The sequence below is a fragment of the Gordionus sp. m RMFG-2023 genome, chromosome 4 (assembly GCF_954871325.1).
Source record: "Gordionus sp. m RMFG-2023 chromosome 4, tfGorSpeb1-WG-v2, whole genome shotgun sequence".
NCBI classification, from domain to species: domain Eukaryota; kingdom Metazoa; phylum Nematomorpha; class Gordioida; order Chordodea; family Parachordodidae; genus Gordionus; species Gordionus sp. m RMFG-2023.
Window position 1 is genome coordinate 21,519,775 of NC_088778.1, and position 15,116 is coordinate 21,534,890.

The 15,116-nt window shown below is 25.2% G+C and overlaps 1 protein-coding gene across 2 annotated transcripts in view; it reads right to left on the bottom strand.

Annotated features, from left to right (window-relative positions):
- LOC135929130 (serine/threonine-protein kinase unc-51-like) overlaps positions 1–14,578 on the bottom strand; it is a 29,940-nt gene extending 15,362 nt beyond the window's left edge. For both annotated transcript variants that reach the window (XM_065465646.1, XM_065465645.1), the window contains exons 1-9: positions 14,422–14,578; positions 14,280–14,372; positions 13,610–13,660; positions 13,535–13,567; positions 13,448–13,484; positions 13,347–13,397; positions 9,323–9,448; positions 5,507–5,580; positions 3,781–3,882 (exon numbers count right to left, since the gene is read on the bottom strand). In XM_065465646.1, coding sequence (XP_065321718.1) covers positions 3,781–3,882; positions 5,507–5,580; positions 9,323–9,448; positions 13,347–13,397; positions 13,448–13,484; positions 13,535–13,567; positions 13,610–13,660; positions 14,280–14,372; positions 14,422–14,508 — 654 coding nt within the window. In that variant the 5' untranslated portion in view covers positions 14,509–14,578. The remainder of the gene's footprint in view (positions 1–3,780; positions 3,883–5,506; positions 5,581–9,322; positions 9,449–13,346; positions 13,398–13,447; positions 13,485–13,534; positions 13,568–13,609; positions 13,661–14,279; positions 14,373–14,421) is intronic.
- Positions 14,579–15,116: the final 538 nt, after the last annotated feature.

Sequence of the window (15,116 nt, forward strand, 5' to 3'; positions counted from 1 at the left end):
AAAAAAAGAAGGAAGAAAAAACAAAAATAAATATTCTTATTGAAGCCATGAAAAATATGGGTATAAAATAAAAAAGAGATTGTTAACAGGTGTTTTTTAATTATAGTTGATTGTACATATGATATTTCGAAATCAGAAGCAATAGCTTTGTTAGTAAGGTATATGAAAATGGTAAAGACTGGTCTTGATAATAAAAAAATATAATATGCAATAGTTCCATAAATCTACTCCTCGAATTCTTAGTTGGGCAAAGCTATGATGGTGCTTAAAGCATGAGTGCAAAGATCATAGGAGTATAGGCTTTGATTAGAGCTGAGATCTCAAAGGCAGCTTTTATTTAGTGCTATTGTCATCTATTAAATTTAATCATTGTTCAATTATGTCAATTGATAAAAGAACTATTTAGAAATCTTAGACGAGATTATGTGTATTTCAATGGTGTTAAATATGCAGTGCTCAAAGCATGTCAGAGAGTGATGAACTGACAAAATCGCAACGATTTGTCGGCAAAGAATACCACTCGATAGTTACACTCGGTAGTTATATCTTATTTGTTTAAATTTAAGATGTTCATTTCATATTTATAGAAGCTGACTATCATCATATAAAGCTATTTAAAAATATTTATACCTTAAAATACCTTGAGGGCAGTTTTGAAAAATTTAGGGGATTCTGAAGATTCTGCCAATTATACCATAGCTAGTGCTATTGTTTTTAGAATAGAAAATTTTGATTTTATTTTATCACTTATTAGTGTTTCGGATAAAATATTGTAGATAACAAGCATGGCTTGTACAAAATTGCAAACTATTTAGTATGATATAGTGTTTGCAATAAATCATTTTAAATTGGCAAAAGATTGCCTGGTTAATTTGAGAAGTATAATCTAAATTAATGCATGTATTATATTTTAATCCTAATAGTAATATAATAACCCTGAATTTGTTAATGTTTTTCAAAGGCCCAAGATTTTATGAAGAGAGAAATCTGTCTTTTGATTTTGAAAGCTCTAGACTTCAAATATTACAATCCAAAAAGGAGAGGTATAATATATACTTTCATTATTAAATATAATACTTATTTTAGCTATTAAACCAATTTATGCCGCGTTGATCTAATTATTATACAGTTTAATGAAAGATTCAATGATGAATCGATGAAATTTTTAAATCAAACATTATTTTACACCAAAGGGAATGGAGGAAAAGACATTCATTAAGTATGTATAATATTGAGGATATATGTAAATTTTTTTAAATTCAAGCCAAGTTTTTGAAAAAAATGTCTAAGTTTCGAAATAATTATATTATGGCTAAAACGAGGGATATAATATTACACATGACCTGGAGGTTAAAGAATCTAAAGATTTGCTAGATTCTGAGAATTGTAAATCAATTTTATTATAATATTTATATTAATACATTATTTAACTTCTTCTGATATGATGATTCTGAGATGTATGATTCAGACTGAAAAATTTATTGTTTTATTTTACATTATCGTTTACTTAAAAAATTTCTGCTTTCCCTAATTTATCAATTTTATAAAAATATTCATTAACGATTCCTACTACCTCATGTAGTGCCTAAAGGGTGTCAAAAAATATTTAACTGTTTTATTGGGGGTGGGTGGGGGGGGGGGCACTTTCAAGGAGGTATTCTGTTTCCATCGCTCAGAGAGTGTAGGGGCCACTGAGTCATTCTTTGAAAAGTTAAGAAATAAAAAGGTAGAAGTGTAGATATCAATTGAGCATAACTTAGATTTAATAAATCAACAATTGTCCTCAAATACTCAACTAGAAACAATAGATATTTGGAAGAAAATAGTTCGTCAGAAATTGAAATATCAGAATGGTGGGTTGATGATAGTACGAGTGAAGTTGAGTTTTGATAATGTCTTTACTAAACATTTAATGCATATTCTTAGATTATCTTTTGTTGCTTGAATATAATAAAATATAGTATAAAATTGTATTTAAGTAATATCAGTAATTCCAATTTATTTATATAAATTCCTGGTTATTCCCAAAATTTCCCTAGGAAAATTACCGCATTGAAAATTCCTCGGAATTTTCTAATCCTAGTGGCCACTGGTTATAGATAATATGATTTAAACAACATATAGTGTGTGCACTGTAAATAACCACTTTTAAATATCGCTAATATTTTATTAAACAAATTAATTGTTTTTGATGGGATGTAAATTGTAGTTTACTAAGTCAGGGATATGCAATTTCTGATTAATAATATTATTTTGCTTATAATGTAATTACAGTAAGAACAGATTATTAGAAATTAGCAGTTGTTAAAGTATCTAGATATAAAAATGTGGTATCTGTATCTAGATATATTTATTTAAAGTATCTGTATATAGATATGTTGAATTATTTTTCATTAAGATGCAGTAGTTTTAAATAAAATAATAATAGATCCCTCTTTGAATACTTTTATTTAACGCTTTTTTATATATAAATAAATATACTTGATTACAAAATTTATTTTATTTCATATGAGCATATAATTTAAATATATATTAAAAAATATTAAGACTACTATAAATATAAAATTCTATATATATATAATATTAAAACTTATATATAAATATTCATTAATAACTACCTAGGTTATTATCTATTGAATGTGATTTTATTCATGAATATTGTTTAGTAAGTTATAAAATTTATATATATATAGCATTATTTTAAATTAATGAAGCCAGTAGCTAGTTCTCTTGATTGCAGGAAGATAAATATACGTACACAACTTATCATTGATCAACCATTTCACAGCTGATTATCAAATTGAAGTATGTGAAATAAATGAACATGAGATTTTGTTTACCACTCCTAGATGCCTTACTTAAAGGGATTGAAGATAGTGTTGTTAAACGGCCCGATTTGAGCCTCAACAATAATTGAAGATAGGTAAATTAATAATAATAAATTAACCAATATTTAATAATTCTAGGTTTATTGGGAATATTTTAAAATGGAAATATTATAGCAAGCTCCATCCTTTTTTTAAACTTGATTGAACATGGTTACAAATGGATAAAATTTTTAATAAATACAATTAATATAAAGATTAGTTGATTTATCAAGGTCTTCATCTGATTGCAAACAAATAACCTGTAAAAAAAAATAATTTAATATCGATTTTTTTCAGTACCCCACAGCAGCAGATATGATTGTTAATAATGATTTAAATTTTGATACTCAATAAATTTTAAATAATTTTTTCAAAAATATGAATGTCGAGATTTTAGTATTTTTAAAAATATCCTGATATAAAATTGTTATTCATAAAATATAACACCACAATCCCTTAAAGCGCCCCGGTAGAAAGACTTTTTAATGTAGCTAAAAATGTCTTTACAGATAAACGATTAAAAAAATATTTTATTACTGAAATCTAATAATTATTTATAATCATTTAATCATATATTATTATTATTATATTAAAATATAAAATCAATATTTTAGTTATATTTTGATAAATGTGATATCGAGTCAATAAATATTTTAGCTCATTTCATTTTCACAAATCCTAATTTCGGTTTATGCAAACCATATATAATAGTATAATAAAAATTGTATCTGTATCTAGATATATTTTAAAGATTGTATCTATATCTAGATAAATTTTTAGACGATGCATCTGTATCTAGATCCATTTAATAAGTATCTTTTAACAATTTTGGAAATTAGCATAAATTATTTAAATAAATAAATTAAAAAAATTTTTTTAAAGATTAATGTAATATTTTTATAATTATTGTAACTTGAAATGGTGCTTTTCCAGTGAGGCATTGAAACATGATTGTGCCAATGCTCCATAAATCGGCTTTGGCATCATATTGAAGGGACATTATAACTTCCGGAGCCTAAATTAAAAGTTAATAATCGAAAAGTATATGACATTGCAAAAATATCAAATTTAAATTAAGAGACCTCATATTATATCTGGTTGAAATTTGATTTATATGCAGGATGGTGAACTCCCCCCTCCCTCCTATTTAAATGGGTTCGATTAAGGTTTGGCTTAGAACAAAATTATTAAACACAAGTTTAGAATTCAGGAATCTTTTGTATATAAAAAAATTTATTAATTGATAAAGAAAATAATAAAGAAAATTAAAAGTTTAAACAAGCTACGTATTGATTTTAGCATAATATTTTATAGAAGTAGTTCAATCACCGAGTCCTTGTTGTGATTGTAAAAGAAATTTATTATATATGCGAAAAAGATATTTCAGTCATTAACCTAGTTAGGGTTTAGTAGAGTCTTTCAAAGACCTGGGTTTGCTGCCCTGTGGTGTGGGTTCGGTTTGATACCATGTTTTGCAGTATATACAATTATTTTATGTATTTGATTTGATCATTATATTTTGATTTTACATAACCCGTCAATCAACAAGTATTATGTATTTTTCCAAAATAATAATAACAATAATAATATATTTTTTATATATATTATTTTATTGTGAAAAAAAAGAAAAAAGGATCATTCATTATTATTTTATTTTCATAATATTGATATTCTTTTTTAACTTAAGAAAATAAAATGTTTTTGATATTAGTAATTAATAAAATTTTTACTAAGATATAAAGAATTACTCTCATTCATAAACCTTTATATATATTTATAAAAGTAACATACATCAAGGAGACTAAAAATCACATCTAAAGAGACTAAGTAAAAAAGACGAGACTCAATCTTTCCGTAAAGAAGCTGCACCAAATGATCGAGGAAAAAGAGGTGCTAAAATTGTTAATCAGCGGGACAATGTGTTCATCCCTCAAAAAAATGGAAGACCAACATACAATTCCTCAATGGCCACAAAATTGGATCATGGGTCCATGAATACCGACAATCGGGTATCAACTAAGGTCTGGCTCGGGAGTTCGTAGCTGATAGGCCAACTCTCAGTATCTCAATTGATAGTCGATATGCAGAGACCTTCTTCAAACGAATCATAGAGAACTTTGTCAAGTGAAACCTAGAACTAATGATCAAGAAGAAAGATTGTAAGACACTCCAATAGTAACCCCCCCCCTCTCCCCGTCATACTGTGGGGGGATCTGATGTTGCGATAATAAATATTAAATCATAGGTAAAGACATTATCTGGAATTATAAAGAAATTTCTTTTAAACTTTTATTAAAAAGAATTATAATATTTTTTTGTCTTGTTCATGACAATATAATAAACTGGGCATACTTCTGAATTTCTTAGTCTCTTTTCGGTGTGTAATTAGAAGAATATCAATATTTTGAAAATAGAATAATAATGAATATTTTGTTTTTTTTTCATAATAAAATAATATATATTATTATTGTTATTATTTTGATCAATCAAAAATACATATTACTTGTTGATTTGATGGGTTATATTAAAAAAATATAATGGTTAAATACATATTATAATAATTGTAAATACTGAGACAATGTTTATATGAAATAAATAAAGCGACTAACTAGTACTAATATATAAATTTTATTATTTACCATATACATTGGAGAACCACATAATGTTGCAGCCATAACTCCATCTTGTAAAAATCTGGCAAACCCAAAATCAGCTGCATATAAATTGAAAAGGATCCTATTTTAATTATTTCTTAATTAGTCCATAATTTTGTATAATTATTTCATTAATAATTTACCGAATGTTACATAAAAAATGGAAAGAATAGAGTATTGATTGAGCAATCTTTAAAGAAAAAGTTAAAAATTTAAACATTAATGATAGTTTTATATAAAGGAGGATTAACAGTTATTGTGATTTTTATAGTCCGCTAGATAAATTAATTTATAAATATATAAAATAGGCGGCAACATGGAATTTTTATTATTAATGAATAATAATTAGCCATTTAATAATCATTAAACTAACCCCCAATCCACACCTAGCCTTTATACCCTATATCTTTAATAAAAATTAAGCATAAATATAATTTTTCCCAGTGGCATAGACAAGAGGGAGGGGAGGGTTTGGGGTTAATCTCCCCACCCCCCATAACCTCCGAAAAAAATTTAAAAAATTGTTTTTTATTACGAATAATTTTAAAATTTTTTTAAACCCACTCCATGGATAAATCCTGGCTACGCCACTAATTATTTCTACATGAATAATATAACCATAGCTATTTTATATAAGTTGCATTCCATATAACAAAAAAAGTCGATTTTCAACCAGACCCCCTTCGATTTTTTAAAAATTTGTTTATACACTAACTATTAAAATGTAAAATTTTACTTTTCAAATCGGCTTATTTCATGAGATATGGTCATCTTTAGAAACGCGAAAATTTCAAAATACATTGTATTTAATTTTAAATAACTCAAAAAGTAATTAAGCTAAAAACACGATTTAAATCTTATTAAATAGCTCTAGAATAGCTTTTCAATATGATACAAAATTTATTTTATTGAAAATAAGTCTATTACCAAAAACCGGAATTGGCTATAAAATATAAATTGCTCTTTTTTTCTTTCAAATTTTTTTTACAGATACATTATATTTTTTAATATTTGTACAAAATCCTAGATTGGGTCGAGTATTGGGCCAATAGTTATTACACTTTAAATATAAGTGGTATGGCTTAAATCCTATATTATACCAAATGTATAGTAATTTATGAAACAAATAAAAGGAAAATTCGTTTGGGATCGGGCCGGATATATTTTTTATAAATTTTTCGGGCCGAATTAGAAAAACTAAAACCTATGCAGATCACTAGTAAACATTGTGTCATATTTAACACATAAATTTTGCTATTTTTTTTTAGAAAGAAAATAATTGTAAAAATATTTATAACTTTATTTAGCTAATTATTTATATTACATGAATATCAATGGGAAATTAATATTGTAATAAACATATTTATTAAAAAAATAATATCATACATTAAATAATCTAATGAATTAGAATAAAATTACACATTCACTTTTCCTTCCATTGGAATAAATTAATGATATTATTGTGTCCCGAAATTCGTTTGGCATTTTCGAGATTGGTTTTCATTCTTAAATATTCAAGGTTGCTGACGAATATGTAATTAATCCCCGGGATATTAATTCTCGCATAATTATCTAAATTCATAGGAATTAGTTAGTGTTGTTAAACGGCTCTTAACTCACTATTTCACCCAGAATAATATAAATTAAGCCTGAGGATTTTGCTTGTAGAAGGAACCAAGGTTAGGACATCTATTAGAGAAATCTCAAGGCTTAGGCTATATTTTTCAGGCTAAAATATCGAGTTAGCCGTTCTCAAAAATCGACTCAAAATGAGCCGTTTAACAACACTAGAATTAGTATATGATTTTCATAAGGACGTTGCAGGCTTGCTCTAGCCGCCAACCTCTTAGCAATTCCCCCTAAACTATCGCAAGGAGTTTTGCCATGAGTTGCAAAAAATGCCATTCTGCTTTGATCCTAAAATCATTATAATGGTTGTAGAGGTATACAAAGTTTTTTTTTGTTTTTATACTAGGTAACAGCTCCATCAGAAAAATAAAAAATTAATGAAATCTTATCAAATTTTTCTTTCAAGAATAGAATTAATTTTATTTAAAATAAATAAAAAAAAACATGTATTGTGTTTTAGACAATTTGATATAACCACGTAACTATAACTTATATGTTTGATGAAACTCTTTTGCGGTAATAAATCATAAATGGGTGAGTGTAGCCTGATTATTAGTCCAATGGAAACCTTGAGCGTAATCTTGAACTACAAAAGCGTAGTTCTCTGCAAAATCGGATATTATTAGATATTCCCCATCCTTCAAATTTATTAATGACTTAAAAAATGAAGATTGTTCCGAAAAAATAAATGCATGAGGAATTAAAATATTTAATTTTTCAATCAAATACTCTATAAATTCGCTGGCGGACTTAGTTAACGTTTCGAGGGTAGTACGGTCTGCCGCCATCCATTGTTTAAATGTTATATAATCTATGGCATTATTATCAAGCAATAAATCTAGTCTTTCTTTAAGTTCCAAAGTGCCGGGACACATTTGGCATTTCCTTAAGTAACAGCAAGGCCTACCTGAATTGCATAGACTTTGTGCGTAGTGTTTATAATCTTTTATGAGAGGAAATGGATAGTTATGCTGGTTTGCAATTAACTTATATAATTTATAACTAATTAATTATAATTAATTTAAAATTTTGATGAAATGTGCAGATGCACATTGTATGCGTTCCAGGCATGCCTGCTAAAAAATATAATTATTTTGTTTATTAAAATAATATTTAAAATGAAAATATATTTCTGACGATCACAAAGCTAATTAAATATCCGGCAATGAAAAATAAACTACATCATTCACTCACAGAGTTGCCAGGTCAAAAATCTCGAATTTAAGAAAAATTTTTGCGAATATAGATTTTTAAATTGGATGAAGAGATTATTAAGCTCATCATAGTTGTTACTTTATTACTTATTACAAAATTTTATTATTTATTCCTTAAAATGTTTAAAAACGTTTTGCGTTATATTTAAAATAATACAATACAATTTGGTAAATGCTTTAATATTTAAAAAAACAAAATAATCAGGATTTTAGTATTAATGCTATTATTCACATATCTCTATATTTAGTATAATATGATTTAAGCCATACTAATTATATTTAAAGTGTAATAACTATTGGCCCAGTACTCGTCCCAATCTAGAATTTTGTATTTATATTAAGAAATATAATGTCTGTATGTAAAAAAATTTGAAAGAAAAAAAGAGCAATTATAATTTTATAGTCATTTCCGGTTTTTAGTAATAGATCTATTTTTAATATAATATATTTCATATCAAATTAAAGGGCTATTCGAGAGCTATTTAATAAAATTTAAATTATGTCTTTAGCTTAATTACATTTTGATATATTTAAAATTAAATATAGTGTATTTTGGAATTTCCGCGTTTCTAAAGATGGCCATATTTCATGAAGTAAGCTAAGTTGAAAATTAAAATTTTTATATTTTTACTAGTTAGTGTATATACTACCGTCATACAAATTTTAAAGCGAAGAGGGTGAGTTGAATCTTCATTTAATTTGATATTCAAATCAAATACCAATAATGAAAACAATTATCTCGTCGAATTAGCCTTTATTCAATATTATAATCGTAAATAGAATTTCAAGAAGTGTTGAAGCCAAAACTGTTTTTTTAATAAAAATTAAATTAAACATCTATTTTGTATATTATTCAGGCTTTATTTTAGAGACAATTATATTAGTGATAAAATCAATCATTTGTTGACTAAATTCATTTAACATTGTATAGAAATTAACAAATACCCAACTTTATTACCAATTTTTAATATAGCATGATGAGGACACATTTTGGAGGTACCAATTTGATAACATAATAATATGTTCTGTGGTTTCAAATCTCTATGAACAATTCCTTTGGCATTAAGAGCTTTTAGTGCTGCAGCTAAATATATATATTTAAAAAATATAAAATAATTAAATTATTGGTTATAATTAAATAAATATTTATAAAAAAAGTGACTTTATATTATCAAGAACTAAACCAGAAATCATGGTTTTTGCTTAATTACTATAAAATCAGTAAATATTCAATAAAGTAACTCATGACCTGGAAAAAAAAATTATAGGACTGTACCAATCTATAAATTTTTTACTGTTCAATATTCTCTGGTATTCATACAAAATTTAGATGATTTTTTACCACATACCTTTGAACTATATAAATAACCAATGGAAAAAAACTGAAATCATGGGACATAACAAGAAACACTTCAAATTGTCCGTTTCTCATGGTCAAGGTTTGGTACATATTATGAAGAATTAAGTGTATTTTTTTGTTTTTTATTCCCAAAAGTTTAAAAATTCTATAAAATATGTATAATGTTAATGATGACTAATTAAATATTTTAAATCTTTTTCCTCGTGGCAAATAATATAACAAAAATATAATATGTTTTTAGACATTATTTTTTTAAAATAATTCGATTTCTTTTACATTACAAATATTGAATTTTGGTATATTTATTATTAGTGCAGTTAAAGAAACTAGTTACCGATTTTGTGAAAAATAATGGTAACTAATTACTTTTCAAAAATTTAATATATATCAGAGACCTGTAGGCTGGCCCTAAGCTCGGGTACACAGGCCGGGGCGTATTTTAATTTTATTAAACATACCCGAGCCGGGCCGGGCCTTAAGATTTTTTAAAAAATCCCCGGACAGGGCCAGGTCTGAAATTTTTTTTTAAAAAAATATCCAGGCAGGGCCATATGCTATATAACCTAATATTTTAAATCGCTACTTTATGAACATAAGATTTATTTAAAATAGGGATGTACCGATATTTTATATCGGATCGGGACGATATTTTGCCCATTTTAAAATATCGGTTATCGGCAAATATTATAAAATTTTCCGATCCGGTATAAAATAGTGCTTTTAACAAAATTTTAAAAAAGTTATATCTAAAAAACCATTTATTTTTATAAATAAAATTGAAATGTATTTTTATGTTTAATTTTTTTAGTTAATAAACATTCTGCAATAGTTATTTTTTTTGCATTCTGTTTAAAAAGTGTTCAATAATCTCTTCAGAATCTGTTTTTAGTGATGCTAGTGATATTGACAGACACCGAAGACTGATCTCTGATAAATTAGAAATTTTGGAATTTCTAAAAAGAAATCTTCGATATATATATTTTAACTATTAATTTCAAATTTCATAATATATTTGTTTATCAGTAATTATAATGTTATTACTTATTATATCAATAATAGCAATTGAATTGAATATAAACTATAACTAAATGACATATGTTATGGCATAGTAAAATTATAGATGTTATACTAATAAAAAGTATATTAAAAATTAAACCCATTCAGGAATATCGGATCGGCCTCCAAAAAGGGGTATCGTTACACCACTAATTTAAAATTTATGATATTTATTTTTAATTTTTATAACTAATATGGCGATTATTTGATTTTAAAATATACAGCCCGCCCGGCTCGGGTATATTTAAAAAAATTAAAATTTAGATGGGCCCGTGTACCCGAGCTTAGGGCTAGCCTGCAGGTCTCTGATATACATTTAACTTTTTTAAAGAACTAGTTACCATTATTTTTCACAAAAATCGGTAACTAATTTCTTTCACTCCACTAATAATTTCCTAATAATGAATATACCAAAATTCAATATTTTTATAAAAAAATCCGAGTGGGCCTAAATATAAAACTTGAGCCAGGTCGCAAAAAACTTTAGAAAAAAAATCCAGGCCGGGCTGTGCAAATGGTACCTCTGCAGGTCTCTGATATATAATCATTAACTTTATATGATCTAAATTTAAAATTACTGTTTAATAAATTTAAAATGAATGTTTATTAAATTTAAAATGAATGTTTATTAATTATAATAAATCATTTATATCAGATCAAGCCTTCCTAACGCTTAGTAGGGAAGCCTATCTTTGAGGAAAAACAAGCCTACCTGTTCTAATAAAATTTTGAAAATAGTTTAATTTTAAAAAGGTAATTTATTAGGCTTAAATTTTTATGAAAAATATATATTATAATGTGTTAATTATATTTTTTCAGCACAAATAGACACTTTATTTGATTGTGATATTTTTTCAGCATACTTATTTCTTCATTTAAATAGTATTTTATTTAAGTTCCTTTGATAACAATTTTTAAATATAAAATTATTTTGTATAATAAGATTATATTAAAATGATGAGTTATATAAAATGATTTATAAAATAACTTGCAATAATTATATTTTCAATGCAAATGTAACTAATTTTATATTTACTTTTTTCAAAAAATATAATTATTATTACTAGTTAACTTTAGGATGTAACTTGTAACTAATTATAGTTAATTTTGAAAAGTTACTTTAAACATTAAGAAAAATTATGAATAAAATTAAAAATATTATATAATTTTATATATTAGGGCTGTGCCGATCCACAAATTTTCCCCCAAACAATCCGATATTTTCCGATTACAAAAGAACAGATCCGATATTTTCCGATTACTATAAACCCGATACCGATCCTATGTTTATCATCTATCTTTGTATCAATATCATAAAAATATCAATATTTTTTATTTAAAAAACCAACTAACTTTCACAAATCATTTGTATTTTTTTTATTTTCCAAAAATTAATAATCTCATTTAAAGTATTTGCAAAGTTTATAGTGAATGTGTTGCTGTTAAACAACTCCATTTAGCTAATTTTTAAAAATGGCCAAATCAAGATATTCACCAAAATATTATTGCCAAGTCTCTAAATTTCGATAAATCCAAACCTTTACGCCATCTGTGGGCAAAATCAATATGCCTTACTTTTGACCAAAATCTTGAGCTAATTTTAAAAATTGGCTGAATCAAGCCATTTAACAACATAACTTAATGTGACTTGTTAGATATTTTAAAAAATTTTTCTTGCTGCCGATAATTTAACAAAAAATATTATAATAATTTTTAAGTATTTTTTTAACCATTTTACAAAAAATATAATTATTATGAAATTATTTATAAAATAAAAAAAAATATAGGTTATATATATTAGAGATCTGTAAAGTTAGGCCCGGGCCAGGCTTGGGCCTAATTCTATTTAAAATAATAGGGTTCGGGCCGGGCCAAATATTTTTAAAAAAATTTTGGGCCGGGTCAGGTTGGACCTTGGAAATTTTATTAAATATATCTTAAATTTATCAATTTTATATTGAATTTTTTATGTTAAATAAAAATTTTTGATTCAATTTATTGAAACTAAACGCTATATAACATATGTTTTTTATTTTAAGTAATTATAAAAATTAATTTCTATATTAAAATAAATTCGGGCCTGGCTGGTAAATTTTTTTAAAATAAATTTCGGGTTCGGACCAGGCCAGAAAACATTTTTAAAAAATTTCGGTTCGGGGCGGGCCGTCAAAACTTTTTTTAAAAAAATTTTGGGCAGGGCCAGGCTTGAAAAATTAGGCCCGATGCAGATCACTAATATATATACAATCATAAAATAACCAATTAAAATAAAAAATATCAGATCAGTTTTTTAAAACATATCAGTCTATAATTTTTTTTTAAAATGCTAAATAAATATAGTAATATATGTAATCATAAAATATTGAAAGGCAATGATAATATTGGATTGTTTTATTGAAAATATCAGCCCCATATAATTTTTTTTAAATGGTAAATATTAGGCCCTAATCCAATTCAATATATTGGCACAGCTCTATATTAAAATGATTTATAAAATTGACTTAATTTGGGTTTAAAAAATTATAGAGCAACAATATAAATTCAAAGATATTAAAAAAAAACTAACCAACTTGACGGAAAAACAAAGATATAGTATCTTCACTAAGTGAACCTTTATCTGAAAAAATATATAAATAACATTTTATTTAAAATATATTTTTATTTAACTTTGTAAATAATCTGCTAGATCCCCTCCATTGCAAAACTAAAAGATAAAGAAATTAAAATCTTATTTTTAAAAAAAAAAAAAAATACCTCCATTATCAAATAAACTTGAGTTGATGTTTCCTAAATTACCAAGATATTCCTTTATAAAATATATAATAATACTTTACAATCCAATAACTGAACAACATTTTCATGCTTCAATTGTGACAATTCCTTAACATTTGTGAATAAATATATAATTAATTTGTAGAATAGAAATTAGAAATCTGCAAGCAAATAGAAACATAGCCTAGATCAGATAATAAAACATATTATTTTAAAAATTAAAAATCTGGGCTGAGTCAATTAACTTTTTTAAAATATATTTAATATTATATTTTCAAATTCCATTAGAAATAATTTGAAAAAAAAATTTCAAGATAAGAAAATTTTAAGAATTCCAAGCTGGGCCAAAAAAAATTATCTAAAAAAAATCTGAGCCAGTTTTGAGAATGACCACTCAGGTCTGATAAATATAAAAATATTATGATTAAATTTTATAAATATCCATTGTATATTCAATTTTTTATATATAAATTTAAGCAAGGTAATTTATAAATATATAATTAAAAATTATTTAAAAATTCAAATCTAAAACATTTAAACTAAATAAAATATATAGTATTTTAATTTAATATGATGAATAACCCTTAAATTAGCAAATATTTAAAGTTATACCAAAGAAAAAAAATAAGAAACAAATAAATCATAAAAGTATTCGATGTCAGGTTAAATGATAAAATAGTTTGGCTAAAAAAATACATTAAATAATCATAATTATATTAAATTAAACTTTTAATATTTTTATTTCTTTTCCGAGTAAGCTATGAGATCTGGACAAATTTTTCTTCGTTATGGATTTAATTGCAACTATAGCCTCATCTTTCTAATATATCAAAAATGTATATTTATGCTGAGTAGAGAAAAAATTTTACTTTTCTTTTCCCTTTAAAAACCACAGCAAAGGCCCCATGTCCAATCAAATCCTTTTTGTTATATTCGAAATCTCCTATCGCTTCCATAGAAATTTAACATTATTAATGAAAAGGAGTTTCATGTTCCCATCTGCAAAATAAAAAATTTGGCTTTATTTAAAATAATATATACATCCTCTAGCATTTATAAACAAGTACTATATAGATTTTCAATTTCCAAACTAATAGGATATTAAAACAGAGATATTAAAAACCAATTCTTATTAAGATAATATAGGATTGCATATATATTTTATAAATCTTGAGGCTTACAGAATATTATTTTGGCTAATACTTTAATTAGGTCAAAATTCGATCAGAAGGCTTTTTAACAACACTAGTGATCAATCTCAAAACTGGGGTTGCTCTTTGAAAATTTTTTTTTAAATTATATAATTATATTTTTTATGAAAAGATTATAATATTATTATAATATTTTTGATAGGCTAGTAAAACTTTGATGGGATTCAATTTAATTATATCTCTGACCTTAATTACGGCACTTAACTTGTTCTCGTATAATGGGCATCGCTAGTAGCCTTACTAGGGGGAGCAGGAGTTCAAACCCCCTAAAATTTTGAAATAGCTAAAAAAAGGTCATGGGAGGTACAAAAAAAATATATTGTTAAATTTTATTCAAAAAATATTTTCCTATG